This window comes from Pseudomyrmex gracilis, unplaced genomic scaffold (genome assembly GCF_002006095.1).
Source record: "Pseudomyrmex gracilis isolate BER0280 unplaced genomic scaffold, ASM200609v1 scaffold_76, whole genome shotgun sequence".
Classification (NCBI taxonomy): domain Eukaryota; kingdom Metazoa; phylum Arthropoda; class Insecta; order Hymenoptera; family Formicidae; genus Pseudomyrmex; species Pseudomyrmex gracilis.
In genome coordinates this window covers 322,940-338,617 of record NW_018020660.1, presented here as the reverse complement: position 1 = coordinate 338,617, position 15,678 = coordinate 322,940, and the positions used below count along the sequence as shown (strand labels likewise).

Here is a 15,678-nt window from a genome sequence, read left to right as displayed (position 1 = left end):
GTCGCCTTACGTCGGCCGAGCTAATGCATCGCGACCTGTCGATAGGCGAAATTGCAGCCGAGGGTCTATCGTCGTGGGTCTAATTTACGGTCGGTCCGATAGCGCGCGCGATGTGTACGTGTAACGCGCGGCAAATGGCGGGTTTACCAGATCGTACGACAAACGGGAGGTAGCTCAAATTATGGACATCGCAAATCAAATTGCGCCGCCGCGCGTATTTTCACCCGTCTGCGGCGGGTGTTTTTCGCTTCATTCGCTTTCATAAATTTGCGAGACGGCCGCGCGTCAATAAACAATTTACGCCGACTATTGCATTCGACGTGGAGAATGCATGACATATACCGTACGTGCGCGTTGCATTATTCGTAATGTGCGCGCAATGTAAAGTTATTTTAATTTTGTTTTAGTTTTCCCGGCGAGCGCGAACTGTTTTTAACGCGAACAGCCACCGTGCGTTTACATATATTAACCAAAATATGCGATAAACGTGCGATGTGTATATGTTACATTTAATAAATTTCATAAATTAAATCCAGAACGAAAACCAGAGCACATTCGATCGTGCTAAATACCTGCGAATATGGCTCGGCGAACGCGTACGAACTTTTATTCCAAAATTTTCCATCCGGCGGAAAAAGTTGGAAGTTTACTCGCCGCGCGCGCGTTGCGGCCAACTTTCATTTAACGAATCTGTCGAAACTGAGCTACATACCGTATTTTTGCCTAACTTCCCCCGCGATCGATACAGCTTTGCTGACCAAACTCTTTTCATATAATCGCGTTTCCACGGACAAATCGCGAAGGCATTCCGGTATATCGAGTCATTTATTTGTCAAACTGGAAGTTTCGACAGTCCCCAACCTCGATGCCTCAAAATGGCAAACGGAAGCACTCGGGCGACGAGAAAATCGCGACAATTTCGAACTCAGGCAATAATCCACGTCGATGGGCACGTTTCGAGAAATCGAACTTGAACGGGCGAATACGACGTTCTCTCTTTCCCTCGAGAGGGAGAGAGGCGAAGTTTGCAAGGCTGGATCGAGCGCCTTAATAGAGCGGAAAATCTTGTCGATTCGTCCGGGAGCAAAACTTTAATTCGATCATACACCCGATGATGAACTCGAGAAACCGTCTGCATGAAATATCGAATCGTTAAACGGAAGAAAACTAATGTGCACGCGTACATAAACAAAATCAAGTTTGATTGATCGCTTGTGGTAACTGCAGTTTCTCCTCAATTAGAAGAAAAAAATGATGAATACCGCCGCGCCACGTACGAATTTTGATTTTCCGTAAGCGTGAGAACAAATTTTGCGAAAGCGTTTTTCGTCGTGCGCAAAAATATCGAGTTAAATTCGATGAAAATTTTTCATTTCAATAATAAATGTATATAAAATATTTGATATATGTACATTGTTAATGTTTTATCACTACGTGAATATTATTTATAAGTATTTTATTAAAATATACCAATTTAATATATATATTGCCGAAATTTGATTTAAAATAACATTTCAATTACGCTCACATTTCTATAAACCTGTCGAGGCAAAATTTGCGTCTTTTTCTCTCTTTTTTTTTTGAATATCGAGTTAAATAATTTATACCGATTGTGAATTACATATCTAATGCATAAAATGCAAAATTATGCAAATAGATTCGAGATACATATTGTTATAAAAATTTCAAACTGTTCTTTATTATTGTGCAAATTTTTGCGCAACAGTGACCTCTCTCTGAAAATTTGTATACAGCCCATAAAACACAACATTATAATAATTCGCAATGTATATTACTTTATGCGTGTCTCAAATAATGCGCATTTATATCGAATTCCGCGCGATGTAAATGTGAAACATTACCATTCCATTTTCTCGTGGCCCGACTGTCCTTCACCGGTAATTCCTCAACGCCAGCCATTGTTATGGGATAAAAGTTTTAACGACCAACGGGCGCGAGAAAGAGAAGAGCGAGAAAATTAAAGCCCGGTATTCCGGGCGCAAAGCGATTTTCGCGATAAACTACTGGTGACACGTTCCGCCATAATTCCCGCCGATCGGCGTCAAAAGTTGGGCGAAACACTTTCCACGTGCGACGAAGAGAATATCGCGCGGAAAATCGCGAAAATTAATTTCAACGAGTAACAACGGCCAGCCAGAAATCGATTCAAAGAGACTTTGCTTTGGTGTAACGCAAAAAGTAACTAAACATTGCGATCAAAGCAAATAAACGACAGTTTCGACTCACCATATCGATGAGAACTTTTCTCCACTTCCGTCGCACGTACTTCGAGTCTGTGTCCCCATCAAACACTTGCAAATCCATCGGCAAAAAAGCGTCACAACAGTCCGACGGTCCGACGATTCGACGATCCGACGGTCCGACGATTCGATGATCCGACGGTCCGACGATCCGACGGTCTGATGATCCGACGGTCCGATAGTCTGACACTCCTTCACGTTTTCGATGAATATAAACATCGACGCGATGTGCTTTGATTATTAACTGTCCGACTGGACGAACGGAGTAATGTTTGTCAAAAACGAAACGATGCGCGTAACGTTACAAGACACACGAAAAACATTAACGAAAACATTTGACCGTCGCGAACGCGAAATGACTCACAATCTCGCATTTTGTCTTTTTCCGAAATTGCGTTCTGTGCCTTAGCATTTCAGAAACTCGAACTGCCCACCGGCAATCACGATCGATATGATATTCACTTATTACACGCGAATATTATCTCACACCGGCGAAAACGGCGAAACGACGCGACGCCATGTTGATTTCTCGCATTTCTATGCACTGTTTTCTATGCGGTAATTCGAACGATTTGCGAGCCGTATCAAGGCGCACGAGGAAGAGTGAAATGCAATTTCGCGATTACTGTTGGTTAAGTAACACACACGTACCTTGTAACAATTAATACTCGTCGAATAATACAAACAAATTACAGGAGCAATCCGTAAAACACCCGACTCACTGCGTACTTTGGAGATCAAGATCGATGTGACTTCGCGGTCTCTCGGTCACTGTCGGTCGAGTTCGGGAGGCGAGGGCGAAGCGCTCCGAATTTTAGCGACGGTGAACGAGGGCGCGAAAGACGATCGGACTTTGATCCCCGAAGTGCACTGCAAGTCACTGGTGTTCCACGGATCGCTCTTTTGCAACTTGTACGTATTATTTCACGAATATTGATTATTATAGAGTACGTATTTGTTATTTAACTAACAATTAACGTCATATGCACTGTGTTCTTAGTGCTCCCTCGACCCAGAGCTTGCCAGTGGTTCGAATTGTCGTTCAGAACAGCGCGTCAATAGCGCAGGTAATGTGTCGTAAAATGGCGCGCATTTCTCCGGTATATAATGAATATTCGCGTATGATATTCGCGAATGACATCGGTGTCAGCGAACAGTTTAAGTTTCTGAAATGCTAAAAGAATATGCTTTAATTTAATACGCCGATGTGCAAGAAACTGAGTCATTCCGCGATCGCCGAGTGTTATGACGTTTTTTTGCTTCTGTTTGTGCTCTTGTAACATCACCGTACCTCGCTTCGACATGTAAAAACGTTGCTCCATTCGCTTGTTGACAATAATAATCATATCGCGTAAATACATCGCGTCGATTTATTCGTGAAAAACGTAAGTGTCGGAAGAGTCACGATTTTGTCGGTTATTTCGTATCTGCGAGTGTTTCAACACGTACTCGAAGTACGCACTACGACGAGCAGGACAAGCAGGACGAGCAGAACTAGCAGGACGAACAGGACGAGCAGGATGAGCAGGATGAGCAGGACGAGCAGGATGAGCAGGACGAGCAGGACGAGCAGGACGGAAGTGGAGAAAAGGCTCTCATCGAATTGGTGAGTCGAATTGTCATTTGTTTGTAATTGAAATAATATAACGAGAAATATTTCTAATAATTATTAATATAATTATTGGTTAAATCAGATTCTATTTCAATGAATTGTAACTTTAAACTTTAATCTATTGCGAGTACATTTCCATAGCGCCGGTAAAGCCTTACTTATTTTACATTTTTTTGTTGCTTTTACACATTGCGTCATATTATTTAAGATAAGAGATAATCGCTGCTAATGCAGAGTATAACTTTTCAAAAACAATGTCGAGAGTTTCCATCACGGAAATATAATCGCCGGCCGGCTGGCCGTGCCGTTCCATCCATCCATCCATCTGTCCGCCTCTTAATTTCATCCCGGTGGAAATTCCTATTTTTACCCCTCCTGCAAACTGGATAAAACAGATTCTGTCTGCTTCGACTCGGAAGGCGACTGAGATATCGTTTCCTTTTGTGTTCAGCACGCCGGCAAACGCGGAAAAAGACGACGCCAAGCGAGAACGAAAAAAAATGAGGGTAAAAAAAGATACTATGCGGGGGTGAAAACAACGCGAAGGCGGTCGAGGTAGAAAATGTAGAAGAAATATAGGGAGAAAGAGAGATAGAGAGGATTCTAACGAACGGGGGTTGCTCACGGTCTAATGAATCCCCAAGGTGGAGCTTTCGATGAGAAACAAAGAAGGCGAAAGAGAGAGAGAAAGAAGCGAAAGATTAGGGGTAAGGGCAAGTGCACAAAGTAGAGGAGAAAGAAAGAGAGTAGAGACCGATTTCCGATAAAGCAAACTTTACCGTTAAAACAATTTCCCCGCTACTGCCCCTGATTCTCCGGAGAGGAGCAAAAGTTTCTTCGTTCTTTCTCACCCTCTTTCTCTAAATTTATCGTGTAGCAAACGAGGCCTAAGGTTGCGATCCACAATTCAACTTGAATCGCGAAAAATCGACCCGGCTATCCGATCTAATCGAATGACGACTCAACAACCGAATTACCTCACGTGGAAACTCGGTTTCTTCACACCCTGAGGGTATTAATCAACGAGAAAGTGATCGAATACAAGTGTTCGAAGGTTCATCTACTCTCTGCAGCAATTGAATCAATGAAGCAATCCGATTTACAGTCACACATGTTCTATTTTTTATGTTTTTTGTTTTTTGGTCCCAAGCACGCAAAGAATAATTTTTATCCGTTTATTTATTTTGCATTCTACATGTTTGCGAACGTAAACACGCTTGCGCGTTTCAGAACAACAATCTCGTTCGTCTTTCGCGGTCGTCTACGGTGCAATGATAGCTTCAGCGGAAAGGATTCAGGATCGACACGCGGCATATCAAATGAGATCCCGCTGTTTGAATCCAGCTGCTTCGCGCGGGTTTACCGAGCGGATGATCCGATAACGCGCGATACTTTCTCGTCCGTTTCCGAATCAGAAAGAGTATTTGCTGCGCACTCGGTGACTATCAGTAGTGTGGATGGGGAATAAATCCTCCCCTTTACGCGTAACGTAACGAGTCACCGTCTCTTCATTTCTCTCTCTCTCTCTCCTCTTTCCTGTCGGTTTCGATCCCGAAAACCATGTAATCTGAAAGTCGATTTATATCGATCGTGAAGCGGCGTGACGACGGAAAACGACGATGAGGATCAGCTAAACCAGTTTTCTGCTTCACGATCCGATTGATTTAAGATATAATACCCACCTTCCCCTCTATCCAAGTCGAGGAAGTACCCAGTACTCTTCTACAATCTTCCTCTTGAGTCCGTCGAAAGTTTGTTCGATCTGATCCCCGAATAAAAGCTTCGCGAGAGCGAACAGGAAGATAAATACCGTTCTCTTTTCGTGTCGTCTTGCAAAATAGAATAATGCAGACCGCTCTTCTTCTTCTTCTACTTCTCGTTCAAATAATTCGAGTAAAACGCATTTGCGCTTCGGCGAGCTTCTTGCAAAGTGGATTCGAAAATACCGCGCGCGCGCTTCATGCTTCGCGAATGCGAAATCAATACGTTTTCATCGCCGCGGAGAAAGAAAGAAAGTAAAAGAGTATCCAGAACTTCGTTATGAGAATTTTTATTATATCGCATCAAGTTTTTTCCGCGGCGCACCTTTGTTCGATAAACAAACGCGCTTTCTCCGCGGAATAAGCGATTGTTTGAAAACTGTAGATGAATTGTCGGGCAGAGAGATTAGATCGCTCCGCGATCAAAAATTAAAATAGTCGTTAAATCAAACAGATGCGCGACGGTCGCGAAGATACACTGGAAAGTTGATCGAGGATGCTGTTTATACGAAACAAACAATTTCACGCTTGGATACAGTTGCAAACTGTGTTTGCGATCTTACGCGTGCAAATATTTCCGAATTTATCTAACGCGCACCGAAGACGCGCAAACTACAAACTCCCTTCGCAATTGGACGGCATCTCGACTCGATAAATGCATGTCGACCTTACCTAATGCACGCAAATACCGTGACGGTGTGCGAGTGTGTGTTTATAGCTGCGCGCGCGCGCGTGTGTGTGAGGAGAAAATTCGAAAACGTTCGTCTATGACAACAAGGAGGTTTGCCGCCGTCGTCGTCGTCGTTGTCGTCGTCGCCGCCACCGCCGCTGCCGCGCCGCCGCCGCACGTGAAAAATGGGGCCGCGCACGGAAAAGGGCGGATGCCGCCTTTTCTTTATGTCGCCTGCAGCTTTTCAAGACGCGGTCGTAACCCTTCTCGAGTGCTTTCAAAGGGTCCGCGGAAAGAAAAGGAAAGAGAAAGAGAGAGAGAGAGACAGCCTTTTTCCAGGACGAGAGAAAATGCGCGCCGTTACGTATAAAGCGGAGATAGTTTATACGGTTGGTGACGATCTTAACGTAAACTCATCAGAGAGAACTACCGGCTAAGAGAGAGAGAGAGAAAGTGTCAAAAGGACGACACAAAAATGCATAGTATTAAAACTTTAAGACGTGAAGAATTTAATTTTATATACATACGTAAACTAAATGTATGACTATCTATCTATCTATCTATTTCTCTCTTTCTCTCTCTCTCTCTCTCTCGCCGCATTAAATCAACTATTTACCCGATCTAACCGCTCGGCGAGAATGCAAGTTTCCGTTCGGTCGGCGCGCTATCACGCTAGATACAGATCGGTTAGATACACAACGTTCGATAATTATATCACCAAAATTCAATCCCGCGGACTCATACTCGAAGAGAAGCTGCACCGAGGGTTCTAGGGTTGAGGATGCACATTGGACGAGTGTGCGTCCCTCTACGGCGCGTCAATATTGGCGCAGAAGCGGAACGCCAGTGAATCCCCGAATTCTATTCAGCCGTCTGTCCGTTGAAAGCCGCAAAAGCGCGCGCGCGCACATACACGTACACCACATTCACGCTTGATAACAGAATTGATAGAATCCTGTAATAATTATAACTACCCAGAGTAAGCAGAATCTCGCGATCAATTCTCCAATCATTACGACGGCGACGGCGACGGCGACACGCGTTCCCGGATGCATAATTCATCGGAACATCGCGCGGGAAACACATCATGAATCACCGAAGTATCTGCGTAATGAAAACCGACATCGATCGAAGAGTCGGTTCTTCTTTGCTTGTCTTAAGAGCTTTGTGCGCGATTACTAAGAAAAAAGCATTCCTTTATTTTCGGAAGTTCTTTAGTTTTTGTATCCTTTTATTTGATTGAGCAAACAAAAGTGTGTCACAAACAGAGAGAGAGAGAGATCAATAACAATACTAAAATCAAACAAAAATATATTCTAAGTAGGAAAAATTGGACTTCGTTAAAAAAATAGTACTAGATCTCTTTTCAGCTTAATTTTATCTCGGCATCGCGTTTATTTCAGTCAAAACACCCTCGCACTTGGAAATTTATAGACGGGCCAATGTCGGTCGAATGTCTTTTTTTAGCCGACGTTGCTGCTCTAACATTGCGTCGGTAAAAATCTGCCACAAAAGTGTGACCATACATTCCACATGGAACATTGCGCACCTTTGTGAGCCTGGAGCGCCACCACAATAGCCGGGATCGCAGTAACGGCAATTTCTATGTAGAGCAGTGCATTCGCGCTAAATCCGAACGTGTTTCATGCGGAGCACGAGTCGCTCTTGTTGATCGCGAATACGTGCGACGCCGAAATCTCGTCGGAGCAATTAATTCGTCGCTGTCGTTTTTCGGCAATGCCGGATTGCAAATTCTTTCTCGCGAATCGGCAAACGAAAAGACAAAGAGAAGGTAAGCGCGCGCGGATCGTCGGAAATTTTCCCCGAAATCGGGTAATTGTGAAGCGAGAGTCAGGGGTCGTTCTGGCGGTCACCGTGAAATTTCATTCGCCTCGATTTCTCACGCGGATAAGAGCAGCTCGCTGTTTCGACGTGAAGAGAAGAGCGAGAGGAGAGGAAGCACTTGCTCTGTCTCTCTGCTTCCGGAAGCAGCCAGCCACGACGAACTAGACGATGCACGCCACATCCATCAACCGGGATGAGAAGGCGTTGTTTCGCGTACGAGGCGGGGGAAGTGACGTGGTACTGTGCGAAGGCAGCCGCCATCCCGTCGACGTTGAGGGCGATCGCTCGGATGGGAATTACACGTAGCAGAGAACGCGGAGAACGATGGCCTACGTGTAGTTGTCTGCCACGAAACGCTCCCGAATGGCACGCGCACTATTTTCGCGCGCTCGCTATATTTCGCCGACTCGTCTGAACGCGCATCGGCGACTCCGCGCTTTATTGCAAAGCGCATTTTTACGCCTCTCACACACTTGGCAACGTGTGGTAAGTACGCGCACGTTCGCTCACATTCGCGCTCATCTCTGTTCCGCAAATAAAAAGCCGAATTTCCGTTCTCCGAGTCGGAAAGTCTCAAGTAGTAGCTAATCGGTGCCAAATGTCGCCGTACTCCGGTGATATGTTACACGCGTGTTATCTCGACGAGATTTACGAGCTTTTTTAAACAATCTGTGTGCGCAATGTAATATGCAAGGAGTATTTACTTCGCGTCCTTGTTGTTTTCTTTGTTAAACATGTGAACATGTATCTTGTTGCACCTTTTCCGTCAACATGCTAACGACTATATTAAGTATAGTGTTTACTTAACGCAAACACGTTCTCGGAAAATTTATTTTTTCCGGCGAAATATTTTTGGTCGAGTTTAAAATATTTTTATTATTCTTGCAAATTTTCTGTAATAACAGAGAAAATTACGAACTACGTAAATTCTCATAAAATGCAAGAGTTTGAGAAAATATTGAAAAAAAAAGGTAACTTGATCAACCCGGGTTGAATAAAATTTTCGAAAAAAACAAAACTTTCTCAGAAATTTCGTATCTTGTGTCAGGCGATTACATTGTCAAGTAAGTCTCATTTGTCAATACATTACACAATAAGTTTTTTTTTTTTTTTTATTAAATTTCAACCCCCTGGAAACCACTTTACAGTATGTTATTCATACACGACTGTTTGTTCTACGCGCGGAAATGGCAACGAGCCAGATGGCATTTTGCGACATTTTCCGGCGGATAAAGTGCGAAGAGAAATTTTCTCCCGACGATGACGACGACGGAAAAGTGTACATTCGGGGAGGAGACGAAGCGCTTTTTCACAATCTGACTGCAGTTCTTGTTATAATAAACTGCCGTATTTTTCTATGCCACGGCAATCACCGTTGCGTCGATTCGACATATAGTACATCTTGCATGTTTGTCATTGCACGTTTATCGTAACAATATTGAATAGGAGCTTTCAGCGAGTCATCGCGAGCTTTTAACGAGACGCGCCTTTTAGAAACGGATTTTGCAAAGGAAAAACGCGGCCGCGCGAATACAATAAATAATAACCGAAGAACGATGCAACACGGCGCCGTCGTTTTGCGGAACGTCGTCGTCGTCGTCGCGGAGTGCATCAACTCCGGGAGGCGAGGGAACATTAAAAATTAGTTTTGCAAGACGGCATACGACGACGACGATGGCGACGGCAGCGGCAATGCAGTATTTTTTCGTCAGTTTATTTCTTCAACGTCGACGTCAACACGCGTGTGCCACACTCAGTGACAGCAGCTCTGGCCTCGTCTACTACACGGAAGTGACTTTATTGCAGCGAAATACGCGCATCGTCTCTCGTTTCTACAATGCACACGCTGGTAGATGCAATTTTCTTCACGCGCGCGCGCAAAATTTTTGTCCCGGCCATTATTAAATTCCGCTCGTCGTCATGTCCTATTTTACGTTTCTTCGTGTACGACGTGCGTCCCGCTGTCAGCGGCAACGCGAGCTTCATTAATTATTTGTGCATTCATTCGACATAGCATCGGGAGCGGCACGTGAAACCACCGTGTGCGTCTTTCTCCGAGTTCATGCGCGCGGAACGAGCCAAGTTTGACCGTAACCTCGCGCGCGTCGAGAAATTCTACAAGATACTAATACTTCCGCGCTCCCGAAACGTGCCACCTTTTTCCATCTCTCGACAAGTTTTCCCGTAAGCGAGAGTATATAGAGTGGAGTCTCCCGTAGTGGACTCGAAACGAGGGCAGCGCGACGGCGAGTCTCACTCTCCGCGTCGCAGTAACGATCCTACCACTCGTGAAACTTGGAGCTATTCCAAAGACTTAATACTCGAGGCTGGCCGGCTGTACGACGGAGATCCCGCATTCAGATAACGCTAAATCGAGTCCTAATGTTCTCTCTTTTTCTCACGGCGACCGTCTCTGTAGTGCAAAAAATCGTGACTCTCGGTTGGCAAAGGTTTCGCGATAGTTGCGTTTCCGACGGATTTCTTCCCGCCGAGATAAAATCGCTAAATACCTGTCGAAGTGCGCGATATATATTTATTTTTTTTCGTCTTGGATCGATTATCGCATCGTCGAGATAAAATCGCGAAACATCTACCGCACTGCGCGGTATTTATTTAAAGTAACTCTGACATATGAGCCGCACTTGTCAAAAATTTAATTCATCAAGTATTATTTACAATGTTTACCCTCTATAACGTTGTGTATCTTTAACGTTGTATCTTTTTATTTTCTTTCCCTTTCTCCCAGTTAGCAATCGACGAAAGTAGTGAAATACAAAAGATATATGTTCTTTTTTCTCGCAGACTCTAGAGTAGATAGAGCATTCTACAAGTTGCGCAGTCACTCAAGATCGGGGAATCGGTCCGTAAAGGAAAAGTCGAAATTGTCGATGCTCGAAATTATTGGAGTTCCGTATCACATAGCAGATTGAAAACATCTGATAAAAAAAAGCAAAATAATTAAGTCAGAATTTCTTGTTATTGAATATTAACTCTTTCTCTCTCTCTCTCTCTCTGATTCGAGTAGGAAACTCGGGGCGCATGGATATCCTTCCGGCAATGTCGAAAATGGAAACGGGTCGGGCTTCCATTAACCCCTCCGACGAGCAGCTTCTAATAATCGCGGTAATCCCCCATTTCCTCGCTTTGCGTGCTTCCGCTCGCCCTCGCAGATCCCGCGGGGATCTTTCTTGCGTAATTCCACACACGGAGAGGAAAGGCGTCGTTCTCTATCTCTATATATATATCTCTCTCTCTCGCGGAGGAAAGCGCGCGGCGTCGGCAAGAACACAGCACGGCCCGTTTCCGACGACGGAGCGGGTGCTTCCGATGTTACGAGCAAAACGCGCGGTTCGGCAATTTGTCAGAGAGGTGATTAATTGGCGAGTCGCCACCGCCGCGCACTCTTGCCCTCTCCTCTTCGTCGACCCGGCGACGAAGGCGGTACGGCACTGCTTGGAATTTATGCAAAGCAAGCTCTCGTAGGTAGACACTGTGTCATCATACGACGCTCTCTCCGAGCACTGCGGCAAAATCGCGACGGATGTGCAGTTTGCGGTTGCAAAAAAGCACCCGCGTGTCCCAGATATTCGGGGTATATGATAATCGTTAATCAAGATAATGTTATTCTCGAATAACAATATATCTGTCTTCTCTTTCCGATTAGTACAACGCTAAGAATTTGTTATTTCTCGAGTATTATTATTTATTTTTTTTTATGACAACACACATTACACAAAACAACTTTGCTATTATACGGCCGGTGAGAAGAATTTGTTAAACTTGTTTAACAATTTGTTTCACTAACATAATGTATTGTTGGCAACGCAACAAGTCGAATAGGCCTAGCAATTTTTCTCGCTGGTCATGTAACTGTTAATCTTCCTGTTTTTCCAGCCACATTTTTTTCCGTGATAAACGTTCTAAAATTAGATCAGATATACGCAATCCGGGGAGAAATCGCGCGCCGAGACGAAAAGAAAAACGCGCTGCAAAACAAGTAGTGAACAAGCCGGACACAATGAATTGTGATACCGGTCAGGGAATGCCTCGAGGAATGCCTCTCTTTCCGTAAGTGGGTGTTCCGGGTGTCGCCCATACATTTTGTGGGGGTGTAACGAGATGTCGTAACTCGCGTCTCTCGTGCCAACTTCGGCCACCATTACGGCTAGAAAATTTAACGTTCATCGTTCGGAAAAAAAAATTGAATTGCAGATGGAGATGCAGATTTTGCGATTCCGCAAGATCTCGCGATAACATTTTCCTTGCTATTATTATGTAACGATGATATTAAAATCTTGGAAAAAATTTGTATCTTGCGAACAGAACAAAAAATTAAAAAGAAACTTAAAATGCGTCTCCAGAATAATTTTTTCTCGTAAAAACAGATGCTAAAAACGACCATTAATCATTTTGTGTTGAGAAAATTCAAATCGACCGAGTTGACGTATGAATTTGAAGGGGGTTGAAGCGGCCGTGCTCGCTACTTGTTGGACGAGAGAATCCAATGGCAAAGCAACCAGCCGTCGCTCTCGCTGGGAGTAATTTACGAATATTTTACGGCTCCCTAAAGCCGTAAACGCAACCGACCGCGTATATTTGCGCCGTGTCTGCCGCGGATATTAGCTTCTACTTCCGTGTATGCCCCCGAGGGCACAGAACACGCAGAGATAGCTGGGGTGATGAATGCAACAGTAGCGGTTTGCTAACCTTTGCGAGCAGAGACGCAATAGTCGTTGCGCATTCACTGTCTGCCGTCGTCAGATTATGTTTTAAATCATTTGACAGTATGACAGATCATCAAGTTTCTATCTCTCTTCCTCCTCTCGCCCCCTACGTAAATGTCCTTTTGTTCTACCGACGCGTCGATAACGGCGAGATATCGTGCGGGTTGCACAGCTGACTTTATTGGCTTTATGGAAGCTTCCGATAATTCGAATATCGTATACCGTAAAAATCCGCAGAAAATGCGCGGAAGTGGAGCGAAAAAAAGTGCATTTTTTCATAAAATTTTACTTAGGGAAATATTTAATTTTTGTTTCAATTTATCTGAGCGAGCGATTACATGGAAGTTATATATTCCGACTGACGAAGTCCATTTTGCGCCACTAATTAATTCTCGCTATTTATTATTAGAGGTCGATAAACGCGTAAAAAAAGAAGAATTGTTGCTAAATCCACATTATTCTACTTTATGGAAAAATATGGAAAATCGACGAGGTTTCCCAGAGGATAGCGGGACGGCATATAATATTTCGCGTGGATAAGGGCGCCAAAGTAAGATGTTCTGTTCGCCGAAATCGATTTTCTATTTATTCCGCGACATTATCTATCGCTGTTGTCGATTCGCGAGATATATTCGCGGATGCCAGAACGGGAAATGTCGTCACGTTCTACTTATTGTTTCGCAGCATTGTAAAATCCCATGGGAAAATAATCCTGTGTGCGAAACGCACATATTTGCTCGGAGCTTCCAGATAAAGGATTAAACAGACTTTATCAAAGTAGCGAGAGAGAAAGAGAGCGTGATTTCCCGCCTCTTAGCGCGCGATAACGTTGGAACAGGAAATAAAGTAGAAAGCGAAGACTCTCGACATAGTGTTTGACGCACAAACACGCGCGTACGACACGCGCGTCGTTATCACATGGAGATCAAATTAAACGCAACGCGAACACCGTCGTCGCGAAGTAGTTTCCCGGTGTTATTGCCGACGTTTTACCTTATCGTCGTCGACGAGAGAAACGCGAAGGAGAAACGCGCGGACAACGAGTTCTCGGTCCTCTTTCTCTTTCGTGGCACTGACGCGATAAGAAATAACGGGCTCGTTAGGAAGGATAAAGTCAGAATGACGGTCGGGAAGACGCGCGGAAGTCAGATAAGCACGACAGTTGTAATTGGGGATATTCGGCGAATGACGACATTGGTATTTTTTGTCGGCGACGACCTACTCGTTTTTCTTCGCAATAAATATCGGACGACGTTACTTCCTCTTTATCCGGAACATAGCCGGAAAAAACAAATAATCCTGAGTATATATCTCGCGCGCAGCAGCAGATCGCGGTAACTTTTCAGACCGTATATTTTCAATGCGCATATCTGTCTGTGTAATTAAACAGTAAATGCATCGCGTGTCGCGTCGCGCACGCGGAAAGAAATCGACGAAAAACCGTGCGCAGCGGAAGGGGCAGGAAAGGGAGGGGTAGGGGGAAGGGCTGAAATAAATTACTTCGGAAATAACAACACGTGTGCAAATCCTCTTTTATTCGCGCCTGCTGATTTTATTTCCATCCGGTTGAACAAATCTCTGCCGCCGCAATATTTGCTGCCGCCGCGCGGAACTATTTATCGTATGATAAAGAGTTATATGTAAAGCAGCTTACTGTTGCGAAATTTGAATTGTAAAACGAGACGCGCAGCTTTGTATCGTTATCCGATATTTTCGCGACGTGTATACTTTTGCGAAACTTGAAATGTGTGCGAAAGGACGTGAAACTCCCTCTCGCGCCGACAACTCTCCGCACAAATGAACGGAACGACCGCAACGCGTGCATTTTTAAACGGATCGAAGGATCCGTAATGTTCTCCGTTTCGCGCGCTGCTTTCCTTCCATTTATTTTATCTTATTTTATTTAACGGACGCCGCGCGCGCGTGTGTGTGTGTTTATTTGTAGGTGCAAGCAATTGCCCGCTATAAATTCTCTTTGTCGCCGAGCAGCGGGAGAAACAAGCGGATCACAAAGGAAACAAAATCATCCACGGTCAGGCTATTGATTTTAAGAGTACCGACGTTTCTTCCTCGCGAGTTTTCGAAAGTAATTAAGGAATAAAATCCGTGCGAGCACGTATATATCCGAGTCGCAATCTCGGCTCACGAGAGCAGAACGAGAGAACAGAACGTCTCGTCTGTCCCTCGATTCCAGCGTGCGCTGTGAAACGTCAACTCCCGTGACGGCCGCGCAAAACCGAGAAGCGACTTTGTCTGACAGCAGCTTTGTGCGCGCGACCAGCTTAAAATTCACCGCGCACGGCAGGGAGAGTCGGAGAAAAGTTGCCGCATTCTTCCAAGTTCTCTGAGCAATCCCGCGCTCTTAACCGGCCGGTTGGTTCACGCTCGGAAAAGTATATCTAAAAATCCTCAATGTGGCACGAGAGAAAAGTTTTTTTCCGTAACAATTCTATCGTGCGCGTGTATTCCACCGATATTAAAAATTTAATGGCATTATACGTGTTTGTATTTCCCGTCCGAATATTTTTACAGACGCATAAACGTTGTTTCCGCGAGCAACTGCGCGACGGTATAAAAAGCGACGGCGCATTTTAACCGGCGTAATTTCGTAATCGAGTTTTTCAGGTCGTTGGTGCGGGAGGAGGCAACATTCTTTCGCAAACTGCCGTTTTCAGAAAATGTTCAGCCTTCGGCGCGCGCGCGCGCTCAACCTTCGGAAAATTAAATTACTTACTGTCCGATATTGTTTACCGATACTTAAATCGACCGACAGGACGAGCACCGACAGTTTAATCTCTCCCGTTGT

The 15,678-nt window shown here is 44.6% G+C and overlaps 1 protein-coding gene across 17 annotated transcripts in view; it reads right to left on the bottom strand.

The window, feature by feature from the left end:
- LOC109854966 (disks large 1 tumor suppressor protein) overlaps positions 1-15,678 on the bottom strand; it is a 425,866-nt gene that overhangs the window by 188,610 nt on the left and 221,578 nt on the right. The window contains exon 1 of one of the 17 annotated variants that reach the window (XM_020428653.1): positions 2,248-2,380. The exons of 15 other annotated variants lie outside the window; for them this stretch is intronic. In XM_020428653.1, coding sequence (XP_020284242.1) covers positions 2,248-2,325 — 78 coding nt within the window. In that variant the 5' untranslated portion in view covers positions 2,326-2,380. Of the gene's footprint in view, positions 1-2,247; positions 2,381-15,678 lie in introns of those variants that run through there. One more of the 17 variants, XM_020428654.1, reaches the window with a different exon arrangement.